At 58.6% G+C, this 20,270-nt stretch overlaps 2 protein-coding genes across 5 annotated transcripts in view; one reads left to right on the top strand and one right to left on the bottom strand.

Moving 5' to 3' along the window:
• The window catches only part of LOC105489748 (non-SMC condensin II complex subunit H2), a 16,522-nt gene extending 1,545 nt beyond the window's left edge, over positions 1-14,977 (bottom strand). The window contains exons 1-20 of one of the 3 annotated variants that reach the window (XM_011754770.3): positions 14,680-14,977; positions 8,650-8,866; positions 6,616-6,717; positions 5,704-5,759; positions 5,525-5,609; positions 5,377-5,445; positions 5,134-5,213; positions 4,905-5,047; positions 4,451-4,534; positions 3,864-3,994; positions 2,225-2,296; positions 1,653-1,719; positions 1,414-1,521; positions 1,223-1,276; positions 1,012-1,082; positions 827-920; positions 664-735; positions 513-562; positions 312-413; positions 68-217 (exon numbers count right to left, since the gene is read on the bottom strand). In XM_011754770.3, coding sequence (XP_011753072.1) covers positions 68-217; positions 312-413; positions 513-562; positions 664-735; positions 827-920; positions 1,012-1,082; positions 1,223-1,276; positions 1,414-1,521; positions 1,653-1,719; positions 2,225-2,296; positions 3,864-3,994; positions 4,451-4,534; positions 4,905-5,047; positions 5,134-5,213; positions 5,377-5,445; positions 5,525-5,609; positions 5,704-5,759; positions 6,616-6,717; positions 8,650-8,697 — 1,638 coding nt within the window. In that variant the 5' untranslated portion in view covers positions 8,698-8,866; positions 14,680-14,977. The remainder of the gene's footprint in view (positions 1-67; positions 218-311; positions 414-512; positions 563-663; positions 736-826; positions 921-1,011; positions 1,083-1,222; positions 1,277-1,413; positions 1,522-1,652; positions 1,720-2,224; positions 2,297-3,863; positions 3,995-4,450; positions 4,535-4,904; positions 5,048-5,133; positions 5,214-5,376; positions 5,446-5,524; positions 5,610-5,703; positions 5,760-6,615; positions 6,718-8,649; positions 8,867-14,679) is intronic. The other 2 variants (XM_011754768.2, XM_011754769.3) reach the window with 2 other exon arrangements.
• Positions 14,929-20,195, top strand: LOC105489747 (lipase maturation factor 2). 2 transcript variants are annotated; one of them, XM_071080833.1, is made up of 14 exons: positions 14,929-15,008; positions 16,055-16,308; positions 16,406-16,434; positions 16,564-16,781; positions 16,853-17,031; positions 17,266-17,407; positions 17,560-17,694; positions 17,764-17,869; positions 17,945-18,041; positions 18,114-18,296; positions 18,368-18,536; positions 18,631-18,742; positions 19,255-19,351; positions 19,448-20,195. In XM_071080833.1, exons 1-14 carry the CDS (start codon positions 14,960-14,962, stop codon positions 19,754-19,756), a joined length of 2,079 nt encoding a protein of 692 aa, XP_070936934.1. In that variant the 5' UTR covers positions 14,929-14,959; the 3' UTR covers positions 19,757-20,195. The 2 variants fall into 2 exon arrangements, with proteins under 2 accessions (XP_070936934.1, XP_011753069.2); XM_011754767.2 differs by lacking the exon at positions 14,929-15,008 and adding an exon at positions 15,344-15,501.
• Positions 20,196-20,270: the final 75 nt, after the last annotated feature.

Below are 20,270 nucleotides of genomic sequence, written 5' to 3'. Positions count from 1 at the left end.
TGCAGGGGTGGGGCATCAGCAGGGTCTGGGAACCGTCTCCCCCTCCCACGCATCCCAGGCTACTCACCAGCTGCAGGGAGGCCAGCATAGAACGACACACCTCGAAGGCCGGCTGGCCAGCCACCAGCTCCGCAAAGGGACACCACTCATTGAGCTGGGGGAACCGTGAGACCACCTGGTCCCCATAGGTGTGGATGTCAAAGGGTACATGCTGCTCCTGCACAGGGGAGGGGCATGTTGGCTGTGGAGAGAGGCAAGGCCTGGGACAGGCCTGCAGCAGACAGCTCTGGTTCCCAGCGACCCCGCCTCACCTGCTCCTGGAGCAGAGGCTGCACTGTGTCCTCCCAGTCCCTGATGCGCTGGCTCAGCTCTGTCTCCTGGACAAACTTCTGGGAGGTGGCGATGAAGAGCTCCTAGGAGAGGATCAGCAGAAGGTACTGCCTCCCAAGCAGGGCCTGGGCGCCTCTCACCTATCCCCCTCCCCTCCCCGTCCCTCTCTAACCCAGGCCTACCACGTTCCTTCGAACCAGCTCCTCGTAGCTCAGGGACACCGGCACTGTGTCTGGGAAGGGGCAGCTGTGAGCTGGGCAGCCGAGGGGCCACACTCTCCCCTGCCCCCAGTTCCAGTGGCCCCTCAGCACTCCTAGCCCGCTGCCCACCTACCAAGGTCAGCAGCTTCCCTGGGGTCTGCTCCCTCAGGCTCCACATACTCCTCGGGTTCTAGAAAGTCATCTGCTGGGAGGTGGGAGAATGGACGGCACAGAGGCAGCCAGTCAGCTGGCAGCAGGTGCCAAGCCCCGCCCCACCCCCACCGGCAGGCACCCACCTGCTGCCCCCAGGTCTTCCAGAGAATCCTCCAGGTGGTCCTCCTCTGCAGACCACAGCCCCTCCTCGGCCCTCGGCAGCCACTGCTCAGCCACCTGTCCAGAGACAGCATCTGTGAGGGGCGCTGTCATCTCCCATCAGGGCCGCCACGGGGTCCTAGATCACAGCTGACCAGTTGGGACTTGCCTCCCTCCTCTGCAGCTTCCGGAGAGTTTCCAACTGCTCCTTCACGTGTGTCCAGTACAGGACCTCCATGTCTGCAGACAAAGACCTTGTGAAGACTCCCTTGTCCTTCCCAGGCCCTGTGCCAGTCCACCCGAGGCTCTGGTGACACCAGGTGGGGGCAGAGGTAGGGGAAGGGGAGTAAAACTGTCTTCCCTGAGGACTTCAGCCTCACCTGCAAAGGACGGACCCTTTCGCCGAGGCCTCCGGCTGTCAGCATGGTCAGCATCTGTGAGAGAACATGGTCAGTACCAACCAGGCCAAGAGCTGCCCACGGCAGTGGGGAAAGGGCGTTGATCCTCCTCCACTGGCCCTGGCCCAGCCCCCAGCTCCCAGGGGTCCGGAGTGCGTGGCACACCCACTCACAGGCAGCCAGGTACCACTGGTGGAAGTCCTGCAGCTTGGCAGCACTCTTCCTCTTGCGCTTCTGTCCCGGAGCCTCCTCCACACAGGGGGGCACAGAGTAAGGCCTACCTAGAGGCAAACAGGGACTGTCTTAGAGCTGCTGGGCAATCAGGGTGTAAAGCCCTCTCCCACCCCCCTACCTCATGCCCCAGGAGACCCAGCCAGGAGTACCTGAGTGGAGGTATCTTCCACCCAATTACCTTTCTTGAAGGGCTTAGACTCCAGGGAGTCAAAGGGGTCCAGGCTCTGCCAGGGCTCTGGAGTCTCCTGGGCACAGAGCACAAGAAGGCGCTGGAGGAGTAGGGGGTGCACAGCCGCCCTCCCAAAGGAGAAGTAGGGGGTGCACAGCCGCCCTCCCAAAGGAGAAGTAGGGGGTGCACAGCCGCCCTCCCAAAGGAGAAGTAGGGGGTGCACAGCCGCCCTCCCAAAGGAGAAGTAGGGGGTGCACAGCCGCCCTCCCAAAGGAGGAGTAGGGGGTGCACAGCCGCCCTCCCAAAGGAGGAGTAGGGGGTGCACAGCCGCCCTCCCAAAGCCCAGGCAACAAGTGCGGTGACAGCCTGGGACAGAGCCGACCACACTCAAATCCTGGATCACAGAGGGGAACAATCGAGGGAGGGTGGGGGCCCAGAGTCGCATGAGGGGGTCTCTAAGAGAGCAAGTGCAAAGGGCCACAGGCTGAGAACACCGCAGGAGCAAGAGCATGATGGGCAGGCAGCCAGTCCTCGAATCTGACCGTCCCTCCCTGCCAGGGTCAGGGCCCCAACGCTCCTACCTTCATGCAGGATGCAGGCTCTGGGGCCCCCTCTCGCTCCCGCAGCATGTACCTCCTGGGCAGGGCAGCACTCTGCAAAGACAGTCACAGGGTCTCCACTTCTCCCCTTTCTCCACTCAAGGCTCTGGGTACCCCAGGAACTCCACCTTGGGTCAACATCAAGAACTCTACAAGGGCCGGGTACGGTGGCTCATGCCTGTAATCGAAGCGCTTTGGGAGGCCAAGGTGGGCAGATCACCTGAGGTCAAGAGTTTGAGACCAGCCTGGTCAACACGGTGAAACCCCGCCTCTACTAAAAATACAAAAAAAATTAGCCAGGCGTGGTGGCGCACACCTGTAATCCCACCTACTCAGGAGGCTGAGGCAGGAGAATCGCTTGAACCCAGGAGGCAGAGGTTGCAGCGAGCCAAGATCACGCCACTGCACTCCAGCCTGGGCAAAAGAACAAGACTCTGTCTAAAAAAAAAGAAAAATCCTACAGGGGCCAGACACAGTGGCTCACGCCCATAATCCCAGTGCTTTGGGAGGCCAAGGCAGGCAGATCGTTTGAGCAAGGAGTTCCAGACCAGCCTGGGCAACGTAGTGAGACCCCGTCTCTACAAAAAATACGAAAATTAGCCAGGCGTGGTGGCATGCACCTATAGTCCCAGCTACTCGGGAGGCTGAGGTGGAAGGATCACCTGAGCCTAGAGAGGGTCAAGGCTGTAGTGAGCCAAGATCAGGCCACTGCACTCTACCCTGGGCAACAGAGCAAGACGCTGTCTCAAAAACAAACAAAAAAAACCCTGCTAGTACTCTCTGGGGGCATTAAAACAAAAACCCGAAGAAAAACTTTAAAACACAAACAGTGGGCCGGACGCCGTGGCTCATGCCTGTAATCCCAGCACTTTGGGAGGCCAAGGCGGGTGGATGCCGGGCATGGTGGCAGGCGACTGTAGACCCAGCTACTCGGGAGGCTGAGGCAGGAATGGCGTGAACCCAGGAGGCGGAGCTTGTAGTGAGCCAAGATCGCACCACAGAACTCCAGCCTGGGCGACAGAGCGAGACTCTGTCTCGCAAAAAACAACAACAACAACAACAAAAAAACACAAACAGTGGTCACGGGGTACTCTTCTTCAAAACCAAGAAAAACGAATAGAATATGACAAATATCCATGTCATCAACCAACCAGAGTGAAGAAACATTAACATTTCCTCTGTATGCATCGGGTTGATTTTCTGCTTTAATAAATAAAAAGGATTTCTTGGCTCTAGACTGCGTACAGTTGACCCTGGGGGTTGAGGGAGGCAGCAATGGCCTCCAGACACCCCCTCCTACCAGCCCAACTGCAAAAAAGGCGCCTCGGCGACCAGCGGCCATCCCAGGTAGCTGTGAGCTCGGCAGGGCCCAAACCCTTGGACGCCAGCCCACTACTCTGAAGATCATCAGTTCTGTCCAGAGAGGGGAGGAACACGGAAGCTGCCGTTCCAAAGGGCTGTGGCTGCAGGACGGGCTGCAAGACGGATGAGCTTCTGCCCCAGACCAATGGCCCGGGGCCAAGGCCATAGCGCTGCCCTCCTCGTGCAGGCTGACTCAGCCCCAGAGCCAGGGTTGCCCCGTTCACAGCTCAGGCTCTGCAGGCCTCCATGTGGGTCCCACCTGTTGCGGGCTCCTGGGCTCCTCGGGCTCCAGAGTGGCCTTGGGGGCCGAGGCCTCAGGAAGGTCTACTGCCTCCTCTGCATCCTCGTCCTCACCCCCGCCCAGGGGCGCCGGGCCTTCTGGAGAGGGGCCTGGACAGGAAGCAAGAGAGTGATCAGCTCCAAGGAATGTCGAGACCAGACGGCACCAGAGGGACCCTGACGGCTACTTCCTCCCTCAGCTTTAGTCACGGAACCCAGAGGATTCAGCAGGTGCCTTGCACCCTCCTCGTCATGCTAGTGTGCTGTGCTCTGTTTGGTTCATTTTATTTCTTGGCAAATGTTCCTCTTTAAATGCAGCCATCCACATCTGCCCAGAGAGGACACCCAGGAAGGCAGAGGGCAGTCAGTGAACCAAGACGGGCTGAGGCTTAGGTAAGGCCAGGGGCTGTGGCTGCTTCCCGGGGGTGAGGCCTCATTCCCGTGGGCCATGGAAAGGGTGTGAGGCTGGCAGCTGACAGCAGCGCCTTGGACCCCTGTCCACTGAGAGCTGCCTCCCTGGTCCCCTTTGGCTGCCATGCCCGTCCCACCAGGGAGCTTTCTTCTCACCTGGGTCCTGGGAGAAGCCAAGTGCTGGGACAGGGCTCCTGCACACGGAAACTTCCATTGGCTGCTCCTCAGTCCTCCCGGCATCTGGGAGACAGGGATTGGACAAGGTCAGCCCAGCCCCTCTCCAAGATGGTCCCTGCCTGGTGTTCAACAAGCCCCTCCAAGGGGCCAGCAGAAGGGCAGAGTCCAGCAGACTCCAGGCCTTGGGCTGGGGGAACACAGCAGGGCCCTGAGCCAGGCACCAGGTCCCTGGCACTGAGACCATGTTAACTTGTAATCAAGGCACAGCAGACGGGTGGGATGAGCACCAGCCAACCTGTCTAGACTGGAGCGGGCACCCAGAGAGAGGGAGCTCCCAAGACCAGAGGTGGCAAGCACAGGGCACCCCACAAGAGTCCACCCAGAAGACCCTCCCTCCCTTCCTTCCCACCAAGCCCCGCATCCAAGCCCTCACCCTTCTGGGTCCTTGGCATGGAAGCGCCTGCTGGCTCCACGGGGGACATGCCCTCTGGCTCCAACATGAAAGCCCCTCTGGGGTGGGGAACGCACGTGTTCATCCTGAAATCCTTCCGGCTGGCCAGGACCTCACCCTGACGGCTGTGCCGGCGAGAACACGCCCGCTGTAGAGACCCTTCCCAGGCAGGCCTCCCTCCTCCCTCGCCGCCGCCGGGCTCAGACCCTACCTGTACAGGGGACTGTTGTTCTTCTCCACTTCATCAGGGGCCACCAGGGCCATGGGCAGGAGGGGGAGGATGAGGACCTCCTGCATGGAGGCCGAGGCTGGGTGAGCCAGGCATCCTTCCACTCCAGTGGAGAACAGAGCCCACACAGGGCAGTGACACCTTCCCACACCCGATCAGCTCAACACAGCCCCAGGGAAAGTGCTGACCTCGCCCCAACCTAAGAGGGGCCAGGCCAGGACTCACGCTGGGCGCCTGATCGTTCTTGAGATCCACGTTAGTCCGGGAGTCAGGGAAGTCATCCAGCGACAGGAACTGGAGGGAGACAGAGCTCATGGGGGCCGAGCCCAGGCAAACACACAGTGGGCGGGGGCCACGTGCCCAAGAAACTCACCTCATTCTCTGCCTCCTGGGGGGCCCCAGAGCTGGCATCCCCATTGGCCCTGTCCTCCTGCACCGAAGAGAGCTGCTTGGCCCGCCTGAGAGAGAGAAGTCTCCCATGGGCATCCCAGAAGCTGCGGGGGCCTCCCTGGCCACATGCAGGGCAGCACAGTGAGTGGCTCCAGAACTCACCTCTTTCCAGAGATGAAATCAAGGGCCTGGTAGACGAGCGAGTAGAGGTATTCCACCTGGTGACCAGACGCAGGCAGTGAGGACCCAGACAGGAGGGGCCCACCCCCAAGGCCTTCCCAGCGGTGCCCTCCACGAGGCCTGGCCACCACCACCAAACCTCCAGTACAAGAAACCACCAATTTTGGTTCCAAAAATAATTCTCAAATCAAACCACAAATCTCATGAGAATTACTTTACCAGCTGAGGCCACCCACATCTCTCTCCTGCCTGCTATGTTCCACGCAGCCGCCAAGCATGGCCTTCTCAACGGGTGACCTTGACGGCAGTGTGGTGCCCACAGTATGCCTCACACAGCCCTTGGTGGCCAGGCCCCTCGTGCTTGGCACCCACTCTGCCGATGGCCTGTAGCCCTGCTGCTCCTCCGCCCATGTGCTCCTGCCAGCATCACCCTAGTTCCTCCTCCTCATGTCCTGGCCCTGCCCCGTCCCAGCTCCAGCCGCCACGGGGCCTGCAGGACACAGTCCTTCACCCACTTCCTGTCCTCCTCCTCCACAGAACCATGAGGGTAGTGGCTGCGGATTTTCGAGGTGTTGACAATGAAGCACCCACAAGTAGAGGATGGGGAAGGGTAAGGTGGGTGCATGGGGCACCCTGGACTGTGCCCAAGTGCACACAGCAGGTGTCATTCCCCCAAGACAACAGAGCCCAACAGCACACAAGACCCTCCCTGCCTGGCTGTGCGATTTAAAATTAAAAAGTTCTTGGTGTTGGAAGGTGCCGAGGAAGTGGCTGAGACCTGAGGAGAGAGGGAGGTAGGTCACAGACGGGATGACCACTGCGCCTGCCCCAGAAGAACTGACTGCGGTCCCACTGGCCACCGAAATGCCAAGACCAGCGTCAAGCAGGGCCCACCTTCTTACTGTAGACGCAGGCAGAGCCCTGGATCAACAACGCTGCCTCAATGAAGTTCATTGTGGTCTTGCCTTCGTCAAAAGAAATGCAGATCTGATCCAGCTGCAAGAAACAACACAAGGGCGGGGGAATCCAAGGCCCAGTCTGCACTTGCTGCTTCCAGGGCAGCCCCACCCATCACTGGTCTCTGCCCAGCACCTCCTGAGACGGGTAGCGCGAGCTCTGCTGTGGGCTCCCCAGTTGTCCCTGGTATTTGGGTGGATAGACAGGTCTCCGTGTTTCCTCCTACTTCCTATAACAAAAACCTGTTTTGGAAGTGGAAGGCCCCCAGGGCACACTGTCTGCAAACAACCAGGGCAGCACAGCGGCTCACTCCACAAGGCGCCGCCTCCACAAGGCGCCGCCTCCACAAGGCGCCATAAGCTGACAGGCTCCAGCAGGAAGACCCCTGACACAGAGAAGAAAAGGAAACCTCAGGGGTAGGAAAAGCAGAGACAAAATGTGGAGGTTTCCATCCTTTGGGCAGAGAACTCAGGAAACAGTTACGGATTAGTCATCATCCTTCCTCTGCCCCCCTCAGCCTCCCGGAGCCCCAGCTCCTGTCACCCCTTAAATGTCAGTGTCCCAGGCATTCCATCCTCAGCCTCTCTTCTTCCCATGCAGCCCCCGCCATGCACATTCCTTCATCCCATGCCCAAGCTGCCAACCATGAGCCAACGAGCCCCAAACCCATCCTGACCAGCTCTCTCCTCAACTCTGGGGCTGCATTCACAGCTGGCTGCAGAGTACATTCAAATGTCCCCAAACACTTCACTTCCATACTTAACCCAAGATCCTCCCCAACGCTGGCTCATCTGTATTCCTTCTCAGCAAACGACACTTAGAAAAAACAAAAGGCCAGGCGCGGTGGCTCAAGCCTGTAATCCCAGCACTTTAGGAGGCTAAGGCAGGCGGATCATGAGGTCACGAGATCGAGACCATCCTGGCTAACACGGTGAAACCCCATCTCTACTAAAAATACAAAAAATTAGCCGGGCGTGGTGGCAGGCGCCTGTAGTCCCAGCTACTCGAGAGGCTGAGGCAGGAGAATGGCGTGAACCCCAGAGGCAGAGCTTGCAGTGAGCCGAGATCGCACCACTGCACTCCAGCCTGAGCAACAGAGCAAGACTCCATCTTAAAAAAAAAAAAAAAAGGCAGGGCGCAGTGGCTCAGGCCTGTAATCCCAGCACTTTGGAAGGCTGAGGCGGGCAGATCACGAGGTCAGGAGATGGAGACCATCCTAACACGGTGAAACCCTGTCTCTACTAAAAATACAAAAAATTAGCCGGGGTAGTCCCAGCTACCCGGGAGGCTGAGGGAGGAGAATGGCGTGAACCCAAGAGGCGGAGCTTGCAGTAAGCGGAGATCGTGCCACTGCACTCCAGCCTGGGCGGGTACATTCAAATGTCCCCAAACACTTTACTTCCATACTTAACCCAAGATCTTCCCCAACGCTGTGGCTCGTTGGTATTCCTTCTCAGCAAATGACACCAAAACAAAACAAAACAAAACAAAACAAAACAGGCCGGTATGGCGGCTTTGAGCGAGACTCCGTCTCAAAAAAAAAAAAAAAAAAAGTTTTTGTAGAGACAGGGTCTCTCTCTGTTGCCCAGGCTGGTCTCAAACTCCTGGCCTCCAGCGATCCTCCTGCCTCAGCCTCCCAAAGCACGGGGATCACAGGCATGCGCCACCGCGCCCAGCCACAAACGACACTTTGAAGCCCCTGTGTGTCTTTCCAGCTCTTCAATTTTGCATTTCCATCTGCCTGGAATGCCCACCCCCAACTGTCCCCATGCAAACTCTTTTTCAGAGCCCCTCCATTCCGGGGGCCTCCGTGCAGCTCCATTAGTGTGATCATGTCCCTTAGTGAACTGTGAGCAGCATTAGTGTAATTCCAGCCTTCTGTTCAGTGCCCGACCCCGGTGCCCAGTAAATATCTGATTAACACATGCATAGGTAATGTCAAAGCTAAGCCTGGAAAACGCAGAGGCTCACCAGACAGATGAAGGGAACATGAAGGCAGCTAGCAGAGACTGGACACATCTCTTCAGGAAAATGAGCATGATCTAAACATGGCCAAAGCGTGCGGTGTGCTGGGGAGAGGCAAGATTTCGGGCACCATGGTAGCACGAAGAGGGGGAAAGGCTGGGAAGCCGTCCCCAAGGGGAGTCACTTCCATTAGCTCTTGAAGGATAAAGCGTGTTTGTCGGATCTGGGAGGAAGGGAGAGGAAACAGCAGCATGGTCGTCTACGGAGTGTGAGGACCCTGGGGGTGTTCAGGACCTGAAGAGCTGGCCCAGAAAGAAGGGAACGTGGAGGAGAGGGCGGCCTGGAAGCCGAGCTGCAGAGGTGGCCCTTCTCTCCAGTGACCCTCAGCCCGGCCGGCTTGCCCGCTCCCAGGACACCGGGCCTCATTTGTCTTCTCACCTCCGCAGGTTGGACCTGCCATCTGAGCCCAAACCCACACGTCCAGCTGCCTTCTTCAAACATTGCTTGGATGTCTTCACCAAGATTCACACTGAATGCATCCACACTGAACTCCAGATACCCCCCAACCCACCTGCCCAGAAACCCAGGAGTTCCTCTCCGTAGTCACCCCCATTCTGGCCCCACCACCTCCCCTTTTGCTTCTGCACTGACAGGGCTCCTCCTGCCCTTCGCTCCCCTCACATCCACTCTCCACACTCTGCTCAGTGCCTCTGTTTAGGATTTTGAGTTTTTCGGAAGAGTGGTAGGAAAAACCCAAAAAATTAAATGGAGCCGGAGGGAGGCCTCCATGCTGGCCAGCCTCCCTCTCCAGCTGCCTGCCCTCCTCTGTACTCCCAACTCAGAACCTTCCGTTTTGTTTCGTTTTTTGAGACAGAGTCTTACTCTATCACCCAAGCTGGAATGCAGGGGTGCAATCTCAGTTCACTGCCACCTCCCCCTCCCGGGTTCAAGTAATTCTCCCTGCCTGAGCTTCCTGAGTAGCTGGACTTATAGGCGCCTGGCTAATTTTTGTAAAAACTCCAAACCTGCCAACGCCAGGTTTCCTCCACCTGGAACATTCTTTAGCTCACCATAATTAAGCAACTACTTTCATCCGAAACTAGGTCTCCCAAACTCTCCATAGGACCATATATTTTCTTTCAAATCCCTCGTAAGTTTCTGCTGTTTTTTGTTTGTTTTTTTGAGATGGAGTCTCACTCTGTTGTCCAGGCTGGAGTGCAGTGGCGCGATCTTGGCTCACTGCAACCCCTGCCTCCCAGGTTCAAGCGATTTTCCTGCCTCAGCCTACCAAGTAACTGGGACTACAGGTGTGTACCACCATACCCGGCTAATTTTTTGTATTTTTAGTAGAAACAGGTTTTCACCATGTTAGTCAGGCTGGTCTCAAACTCCTAACCTCAAATGATCCACCTGCCTTGGCCTCCCAAAGTACTAGGATTACAGGCGTGAACCACCATGCCTGGCCATCAGTTTCTGACTACACAAAGTCACCCGCAGCGGTGGAGGATGGATTCTGATCTGCCACTAACCACTGATCATTCAGGGCACATCTCTACTGCCTCTACTAACAGAGTTTCTGTGAGGACTCTGCATTCATATGTGTAAAGCACATAAAACAGGTGCACAGGTGCTTAACACAAGTAAGCACCAAATGCGTATTTATTATACCTCCATGCGGTTACTCTGTTGGACCCGTCTTCCCATGACAGTGGGAGCCCTGGCATAGTGAGGGTTATCATTTGCTTTGCTTGGCACTATTTTTTCAAAGTTTAACATGGTTCTTGGCACACAATTCACAACTAACAACCATGAATAAATAAATGGATAAAAGAGGGTAGGATCACGACAGTATTAGAAAAAGAACATTCTGGCCAGTGCAGTGGCTCACACCTATAATTCCAGCACTCTGGGAGGCCAAGGTAGGTGGATCGCTTGAGCTGGAAGTTTGAGAACAGCCTGGGCAACACAGTGACACCCCATCTCTACCAAAAATACAAAAAAATTAGCCGTGCAGTGGCACGTGCCTGCAGTCCCAGCTACTTGGGAGATGGGAAGATCACTTGAGCCTGGAAGGTCAAGGCTGCAGTGAGCCATGATGGCACTACTGCACTCTACCCTGGGCAACAGGGCAAGACCCTATCTAAAAACAAAAAACAAAAAACAACAAAAAAGAAAAAGAACATCATGGTAGTGTGTGAAGAATGAAAGAAGGAAAAAGATAATACTAGAAACCAGGAAATGAGGACTTAAAGCAGCAGAGGTTTGGAAGAGCAGACACAAGAAAGCAGGAAGGGAGCTGACCAAGCCAGCAAGGAGATTTACCAAGTGAACAGGTGTCCCCATGGACCCTGCTTGATCTGAAAACCTGAATCCACAGGAGCTCTGCCCAGCACAGTTTCCTGTATTTTCTCAGCCAACTATGTATCAGAGCAGAGAAGTTCAGTCATCAGACACATGTGCATTTAACAAACACTTTAACACCCACACCTACGTGCCAGGCACTCTACTAAACAGACAAAAGAGGGCATAAGCATGGTCCCTGCCCTGGCAGAATTCACATTCTAGGGTGGAGACAGGCCACAAACAGGTTGAGTTGAAGAATGGCTTGTGGCCAGGCGCAGTGGCTCACACCTGCAATCCCAGCACTTTGGGAGGCTGAGGTGGGCGGATCACGAGGTCAGGAGTTGGAGGCCAGCCTGGCCAACATGGTGAAACCCCGTCTCTACGAAAAATACAAAAATTAGCCGGGCGTGGTGGCAGGCGCCTGTAATCCCGGCTACTCGAGACTGAGGCAGAAGAATCGCTTGAACCCAGAAGATGGAGGCTGCAGCGAGCCGAGATTGCGCCACTGCACTCCAGCCTGGGCGACAGAGTGACAGTTTGCCTCAAAAAAATAAACATATAAATAAATAAAATTTTTTTTGGCCGGGCACGGTGACTCACGCCTATAATCCTAGCACTCTAGGAGGCCGACACAGGTGGATCACAAGGTCAGGAGATCAAGACCATCCCGGCTAACACGGTGAAACCCCGTCTCTACTAAAAATACAAAAAATTAGCCGGGTGTGGTGGCAGGTGCCTGCAGTCCCAGCTACTCGGGAGGCTGAGGCAGGAGAATGACGTGAACCCAGGAGGCGGAGTTTGCAGTGAGCCGAGATCACGCTACTGCACTCCAGCCTGGGCAACAGAGCAAGACTCTGTCTCAAAAAAAAAAAAAATTTTTTTAAATGGCTTATGATAAACATTCTAAAGTACATAAGGTGCTGAGATGGAGAGAACTATTTTAGATAGGCTGGTCAGCTGACATTTACACTAAGATCTAAAGAATGAAAAGGACTCAGTCAGCCAGGTGTGGTGGCTCACGTCTGTAATCCCAGCACTTTGGAAAGAGGCAGAGCTGGGTGGATCACCTGAGGTCAGGAGTACAAGCCCGCCTGGCCAATGTGGCGAAACCCGTCTCTATCAAAAATACAAAAATTAGCGGGGCGTGGTGGTGCATGCCTGTAATCCCAGCTACTCGGGAAGCTGAGGCAGAAGAATCACTTGAACCCGGGAGGCGGAGGTTGCAGTGAGCCAAGACTGTGCCACTGTACTCCAGCCTGGGCAATAGAGCAAGACTCCATCTCAAAAAAAAAAAAAAAAAAAGAAAAGAAAAGAAAAGAAAAAAAGAAAAAAGAAAACAGACTCAGTCATTAAAAGAATATTCCCAGTCAGGTGTGGTGGTGCACACCTGTAGTCCCAGCTACCTGAGAAGCTGAGGCAGGAGGACTGCTTGAGCACAGCAGTTTGAGACCAGCCTGGGCAACATAGTAAGATCCTCCTCTCTGATTTTTTTTCTTCTTGTCCTTGCCATATGAAGTCTCTCTTCAGTTAAAAACAAAAAAGAGGCCGGCGCGGTGGCTCACGCCTGTAATCCCAGCACTTTGGATGGCTGAGGCGGGCGGATCACGAGGTCAGGAGATTGAGACCATCCTGGCCAACACGGTGAAACCCCGTCTCTACTAAAAATACAAAAAAATTAGCCGGGCGAGGTGGCGGGCGCCTGTAGTCCCAGCTACTCGGGAGGCTGAGGCAGGAGAATGGCGTGAACCCGGGAGGCGGAGCTTGCAGTGAGCCGAGATCGTGCCACTGCACTCCAGCCCGGGCAACAGAGCAAGACTCCGTCTCAAAAATAAATAAATAAATAAATAAATAATATAAAATAAAACAAAATAAAAAATAAAAACAAAAAAGAACATTCCCAAGTGGAGCAGAGAGCATGAAGACCTTCCACCAAGAAAAAGCTTGGGGTGCCACAGGTTGACTGGTTCAAAAGAAGATACAAAATAGGCCAAAATGAGGCTAAAACGGGGAGCAGAGCCAGGTTCAGGGGAGGAAATTTGGGTTTTATTCTGAGCATAACGGAAAGCCACTGAGGGGTTTTAGGCAGAAAACAGTGCTGTGGCCGGATTTTAATTTTTAAGGGTCATACTTGCTGCTGGTTGGAGCACGAATCGGAGAGGGACAAAAATAGGGATAAGGGAACCCAAATAGGAAGGTTTTACACAGATCCAGGCCAGAGACAATGGTGGCCTAGACCAGATAAAGTGGAGAACAGATGAATTCAAGTGATATTCTGGTGGTATAACTGATGGAATTCATGGGTGAACTGGGTGTTAAGCGTGGGGCTTCACTATAGTCACATTCAGCTTTTGCCTTTGAACAGTGGTGCCATTTTCCGAGATGGGAAAGGCTGAGGTTTAAGCAGAAAAATGAAGAGTTCCACTTTAAATATGTTAAATGAGATGTTTATGTAACACCCAGTAGATGTCAAGAGAGCAACTGGATATGTAAAGTAGATCTGGAGGAAAGACCTGGGATAGATGGAGCTGCAGATCTGGTAGTTGTCCTAATACAGGCGATATTTAAAAATCATAGAAATAAATGACACTGTTCAGGGGAAATGCATCAGAAGATCACCCAGGCCCTATCCTGAGGAACTCAACACTTAGAGACTAGATAGAAGAAAAAAAGCAGGCAATGAAATAGGGAAACAATCTTACTACTATGTTTCAAAAAGGAAGGAGTAGCCAGTCCAACAAATGCTGATTTGAGTAAGAGGACACTTCCAGTGTTCCATGGATTGGGTAGGATGGAGATCACTGTTGATCAAAACAAGAAACAAAAATTTAAGTGTCGTGGACGCCAGACTGAGCTGGGCTGAGGAGTGAAAATGAAGTGCAGATACGGAGCAGACAGCTTAACAGAGATCTAGACAGGGCTGTCAAATATGGAAGAAACACTAATCGCTAACAGAATGGAGCACAGCAATAGCCTGAAATTGGTTTGAAAATCCAAGATAAAAAATCCCTCTGGGCCGGGCGCCGTGGCTCAAGCCTGTAATCCCAGCACTTTGGGAGGCCGAGACGGGCGGATCACGAGGTCAGGAGATCGAGACCATCCTGGCTAACACGGTGAAACCCCGTCTCTACTAAAAAATACAAAAAAAAACTAGCCGGGCGAGGTGGCGGGTGCCTGTAGTCCCAGCTACACAGGAGGCTGAGGCAGGAGAATGGCGTAAACACGGGAGGCGGAGCTTGCAGTGAGCTGAGATCCGGCCACTGCGCTCCAGCCCCGGCGACAGAGCGAGACTCCGTCTCAAAAAAAAAAAAAAAAAAAAAAATCCCTCTGACGTCGTGATCCAGACCTCTCAAACACACAAGCATGCTCTTAATAACTGCAACAAAAGCAATAACGCTTTCTAGACTATTCCACTGCGTTGGGGAAACGGCTGGTCACCACCCACTCAATCATTCACACGGTTCGCTGACGGGTAGAGACCTGCAATGACAGCTCCACGCTAATCTAACAAGGGGTGATTTGGGGAGGCAGAGATGGATTTTAAAAAGAAGCAGGGAGCCCGAAGACCAGCGCGGCCAGAGCGCCAGATGGCCATAAGCGTGGAGGCTGCGGGACGCCCACAGCCCCGGGCCCGGAGCCCCCGCCCCGCAGCCCCACCCGCCGGCCCACCCCGCGCCACTCCCCCGCCACCCTCACCTCCTCCAGATACTCGCCCAGCTGGGCCGCCACGTCCACCTCCCAGTTCTTGGTGAGATCGCGGATGGGCTGCAAGAGGTGAGCGAAGCGCGCCTCCACGTCCTCCATGTCCGGGAGGGAACGGGCGGCAAAGGGACCGTAGGGCTGCCTTCCGAGGGGTACGGCGTCCTCAGCCCGCCACTAGTTCTGGCGCCATTTTGCTGTTCCCGCCCAGGAAAATGCGTAGGCGCGGCGTCGCGCGCATGTCTATGACGTAACGCGGGCCAAAGCCCAAGAGGCGATGCCCCGCGCCGCGCGGCCGGAGCGCACCGGAAAAGTCGCGGCGCAGGGTAGGCGCCGGGGCCGAAGGGGGCGGGCGGTGGGCGGGGCTTTGGGCTGCCGCCGGTTTGGACGGGCGGGCTTTTGGGCCCGCCGTGGGTGGGGCGGGACGGGGCGGGGCGGGACCTGGGGCTGCCGCGGGTTGGGCGGGCGGAGCAGTGAGGAGGCGGGGCCTCGGGCTGCCGCCGGCGAGGTAGGGAGGGACCTGGAGCTGCCGCGGGCGGGCGGGCGGGCCGAGGAGGCGGGGCTTGGGGGGGCTGACGCGGGCGGGGCGGGGCGTGGAGCTGCCGCGGGCGGGCGCGCCGAGGAGGCGGGGCCTGGGGGCTGCCGCGGGCGGGGTGGGCGGGGCCTGGAGCTGCAGCGGGCGGGCGGAGAGGGCGGATCCTGCTCTAGCGGGCCGCGTAGCGGACATGGCGGGCTCCCGGCTCCCGCGGCGGCTCTTCCTCCAGGGCGTGGCGGCCGTCTTCATGTTCGCCTTCGCTTCCCTCTACACGCAGATCCCAGGTGAAGGCACCCAGGGTGGGACACCCCCAGCCTCGGCGCGGGACCCTATGTCCTCTTTTCTCTGTGCCCGGCACTCACGCAGTCTGGGGTTGGGAGTGACGGCCAGGCCTTGGCGTGGCCGGAGGGGGTAGGGGGCGGAGGTTCGTGTCCTGCAGGCCGCTGTGGGGGTAGGAATCGGTGCGGTGATCCGTTTGCTGTGAGGCTCTGGACTCTGACCTGGGGTGGGGGACAGAACTCTGGGAGAGGTGGGAGAGCGGCTTCCTCCCAGACCTGGTGGGGCGGGTAGGAGGTCGGGCTGAGACCTGGAAGAGGGCAGTGGGCTCTGCTGGGTGGAGGCCCTGACCCCGCTAGTTGAGCAGGCCTCTAGCCCTGGGACGGGGTTTTGACAGGTCCTGACCTGGGGGACGGGCTCTGGAGGGACTGCAGACCCTGACCTAGGGATGGAGGTATCCGCGTGCTCTGACCTAGGTTGGGGGGTCTGCAGGCCCTGACTCAGAGGTAGTCTAGTCTGCAAGGGCTGTCCAGGGCCTGGCCCTGACGTGCCCTCCCACAGGCCTGTATGGCCCCGAGGGCATCCTACCTGCAAGGAAGACGCTGCGGCCGCAGGGCAAGGGCCGCTGGCAGCAACTGTGGGAGACCCCCACGCTGCTGTGGGAAGCGCCGAGACTGGGGCTGGACACGGCCCAGGGCCTGGAGCTGCTGAGCCTGCTGGGCGCACTACTGGCCCTGGGGGCCCTGCTGCTGAGCCCACTGCGTCACCCCGTCGTCTATCTGCTGCTGTGGGCTGCCTACCTTTCGGCCTGCCAGGCAAGTGGGACCCCTGTGACCAGCTCAGTCCACCCCTACCCCTGCCTTACCTGAGTCCACAGCCACACTTGCTCCCTGACGGCCCCTCTCTCTACAGGTGGGCCAGGTGTTCCTTTATTTCCAGTGGTGAGTGACCGCTGGGCCTGGGGCTGCAGGAGGCTGGGTGGGGGTGGGGTAGGGCCTCTCCTGGGAGGACCCTCCCAGGGGAGCAGCTGTGTCGGGAGGAGCTCTTGGTGCTATTTTCTGTCCCCATAGGGACTCCCTGCTGCTAGAGACTGGCTTCCTGGCCGTGCTGGTGGCCCCGCTGAGGCCAGCCTCCCACCGCAAGCAGGCCCCCCAGGGCGGGCGGGCAGGGGCCCTGCCCCATGAAGACCTCCCCTTCTGGCTAGTGCGCTGGCTGCTGTTCCGCCTCATGTTCGCCTCAGGCGTGGTCAAGCTGACCAGTCGCTGCCCCGCGTGGTGGGGGCTCACTGGTGAGGGGCCCTTCCTGGACCTGGGGTGGTCTGGGGGCTCTGCCAGCCCTGACTCCTGCTCTCGCCTGCAGCCCTCACCTACCACTACGAGACCCAGTGCCTGCCCACGCCCGCCGCCTGGTTCGCACACCACCTGCCTGTCTGGCTGCACAAGCTCAGCGTGGTGGCCACCTTCCTAATCGAGATCGCCGTGCCGCCCCTGTTCTTCGCCCCCATTCGACGCCTGCGTTTGGCTGCCTTCTACTCGCAGGTAGGTGAGAGCTGCAGCTGTCAGAGAGAGGCAGACAGGGCTCGGCCTTCAGTACTGCTCAGCGTGCCCTGTTGGGGACAGGGTGGCTCCCGGGGACAGGTGGCAACCGCTGTTGGGAAGGCCTTGTAGCAGAGGGATGCGCCCCGCAGGATGGAGGTGGGTGCCTACTAGGTAGGGCTGCATCACAGGGTCGGGCGTCCGTCTCCGGGAGCATTGAGAGTGGGCCGCCCCCAGGTGCTGCTGCAGGTCCTGATTATCATCACTGGCAACTACAACTTCTTCAACCTGATGACGTTGGTGCTCACCACTGCGCTGCTAGACGACCAGCACCTGGCTGCTGAGCCTGACCATGGCAGCCGCAAGAAGACGACCACCTGTGCGTGTCACTCGTCCTGGGTTCGCTGTCGCTAGCCCCCTGCCCCCCCGGGGGTTCTCCCCTCCAACACCCCCACAGGACTCCCACTCTAACTGCACCCCAGCCCCCTGACTAGGGACCCTCTGCTGACCCATGACTGTCCTGCCCCCCAGCCTGGCCAAAGGCCCTGCTGGCCACACTGTCGCTGCTGCTGGAACTAGCCGTCTACGGGCTTCTAGCCTATGGCACTGTGCACTACTTTGGCTTGGAGGTTGACTGGCAGCAGCGCACCATCCACTCCAGAACCAGTGAGTGCCGACTTGGGGGGGGCCAGAGGGCAGGGGCGGACCAGTCCTCACACCCCCCTTCTCTGCCAGCTTTCACCTTCCACCAGTTCTCTCAGTGGCTAAAGACACTGACGCTGCCCACCGTGTGGCTGGGTGTGGCCTCCCTGGCCTGGGAGCTGCTGAGTGCCCTCTGGAGGTACATGGCCCAGGAAGCGGGGAGGGGGCACAGGTGTGCAGGGCCGCCATGACGACTTTGGGTCCCTACCCACAGGTGGACCCAGGTGCGGGGCTGGCTGCGGAAGTTCAGTGCTGCAGTCAAACTGTCCCTTGTGAGCACTGCGACTGTGGCCTTGTTCTTGATCAGCCTGGTGGGTAGCACTGGAGGGCTGGGGGGCAGGCCGGGGGCAGGACAGCCCTGAGAACCGCCCACCTGCCTCCAGGTGCCGTACTCCTACGTGGAGCCCGGGACCCACGGGCGCCTCTGGACTGGGGCCCACCGCCTGTTTGGCGCCGTGGAGCACCTGCAGCTGGCCAACTCCTACGGCCTCTTCCGCCGCATGACCGGACTTGGTGGGCGGCCTGAGGTGGTGCTGGAGGGCAGCTACGATGGCCACCACTGGACGGTGAGCCCTCACAGGGCGGGCAGGGTGGGGCCCAGGTCAGCTGGCCCAGCTGACTTCGGCCTGCCTGGCAGGAGATCGAGTTCATGTACAAGCCTGGGAACCTGAGCCGGCCTCCCCCAGTTGTGGTGCCCCACCAACCACGCCTGGATTGGCAAATGTGGTTTGCAGCCCTGGGCCCGCACACGCACAGCCCGTGGTTCACAAGCCTGGTCTTGCGCCTGCTGCAGGGCAAGGAGCCAGGTGCGAAGCGGGGTGGGGAGGGGCAGGGTGGAGAGGGAGACAAGAGGGGGCGGGGAGGGTACTGCGGGAGCCACACTGACCCCTCTCGCTGCAGTGATCCGCCTCATCCAGAGTCAAGTGGCCAGGTATCCCTTCCACAAGCAGCCGCCCACCTACGTCCGAGCCCAGCGCTACAAGTACTGGTTCTCCCAGCCTGGAGAGCAAGGGTAAGGCCGGGCACCGGGTGGGGTGTGGAGCCCGGGGAGCAGGGGTAAGGCCGGGCACCGGGTGGGGTGTGGAGCCCGGGGAGCAGGGGTAAGGCCGGGCACCGGGTGGGGTGTGGAGCCCGGGGAGCAGGGGTAAGGCCGGGCACCGGGTGGGGTGTGGAGCCCGGGGAGCAGGGGTAAGGCCGGGCACCGGGTGGGGTGTGGAGCCCGGGGAGCAGGGGTAAGGCCGGGCACCGGGTGGGGTGTGGAGCCCGGGGAGCAGGGGTAAGGCCGGGCACCGGGTGGGGTGTGGAGCCCGGGGAGCAGGGGTAAGGCCGGGCACCGGGTGGGGTGTGGAGCCCGGGGAGCAGGGGTAAGGCCGGGCACCGGGTGGGGTGTGGAGCCCGGGGAGCAGGGGTAAGGCCGGGCACCGGGTGGGGTGTGGAGCCCGGGGGGCAGGGGTAAGGCCGGGCACCGGGTGGGGTGTGGAGCCCGAGGTGCCGCCAGGCTCTGAACATCAGGTCCCGCTGCAGCCAGTGGTGGCGGCGCCAGTGGGTGGAGGAGTTCTTCCCACCCGTGTCCCTGGGAGACCCGACGCTGGAGACACTGCTCAGGCAGTTTGGGCTGCAGGTAAGGGGGTATCAGCCAGGCTAGGGGAGGTGGCAGGGGTGACCCTAGCCTCCTGGGGTGAACCCAGTAAGCACTTCCCCAATCTCCCTCCCACAGGACAAGAGCCCACCCCGGGCCCGCAGTGCCAACAGCACTCTGGCCCAGGCCCTCCACTGGACTCGAACTCAGCTGTCTCCTCTGGAGGCCCCCGCCCTGCTCTGGGGGCTCCTCGTGGCCATAGGGGCTGTCAGAGTTGTGCAGGCCCTGCTAGCACCCTGGTCTCTCCGGTCCTCCCCCCTGGCACCAGCCAGCGGGGAGAAGCGCAGGCCAGCCCCCCATAAAGACTCTGGAGCTGCCTCCGAACAGGCCACCCCAGCCCCCAACCCCTGTACCAGTAGTTCTCGGACCGCCCGGCGAAAGAAGTAGCTGTGTTCTCCCGGCCGCGCATCCTGAGAGGGTTGGGTCCCTGGGACTGCTCTGGCCTCCGGCAGGACAGGACCCAGCCACTGTGCCTTAGCTGACCCTGCAGGGCCGGGCACAGGTTGGGGGGCTGCCCCTGGGGTTTGCAGGGTGCTGCATTGAGGGCTCCAGGCCCCACCCCCACGCCAGCCACGCCCCTCCCCAGGACTCCCACTGTTGCCTCTGTGATTGGCCCAGGAGGGAAACACGACCCAGCTCAAGACCCTTCCCCTGCCCTGGGCTGTGGGGGTCTGAGTCTGGAACCCCCACCCCAGGCCCCATGCCGGAGGGGAAGAGGCTGACTCTCAGGGAAAGAGGGGAAGCACCATCATCTTCCACGTCATCTTCACACCAGCCCATCCTGCCCTTTAGATCTGGGCACCAATAAAGGCGTCTTTTGTGCTTGGCTGTGTGCCTGGTGCTGCTTTCACGGGAGGCCTGAGGATGGGAGTGTCTCCCCTACTCCGGGCAGTGGGCGTCC

This window comes from Macaca nemestrina, chromosome 15, assembly GCF_043159975.1.
Source record: "Macaca nemestrina isolate mMacNem1 chromosome 15, mMacNem.hap1, whole genome shotgun sequence".
Lineage (NCBI taxonomy): Eukaryota > Metazoa > Chordata > Mammalia > Primates > Cercopithecidae > Macaca > Macaca nemestrina.
This window is presented reverse-complemented; position numbering and strand designations above follow the sequence as displayed.

What these genes read in the sequence shown, in the direction of transcription:
- LOC105489747 (XM_011754767.2), top strand. Translation starts at nt 15,408, where the DNA reads ATGGCGGGCTCCCGGCTCCCGCGGCGGCTCTTCCTCCAGGGCGTGGCG. An exon ending in CCTCTACACGCAGATCCCAG is followed by an intron (nt 15,502 to 16,054) that starts GTGAAGGCACCC and finishes GCCCTCCCACAG; the next exon opens with GCCTGTATGGCCCCGAGGGC. An exon ending in TGGCTGCCTTCTACTCGCAG is followed by an intron (nt 17,032 to 17,265) that starts GTAGGTGAGAGC and finishes GGCCGCCCCCAG; the next exon opens with GTGCTGCTGCAGGTCCTGAT.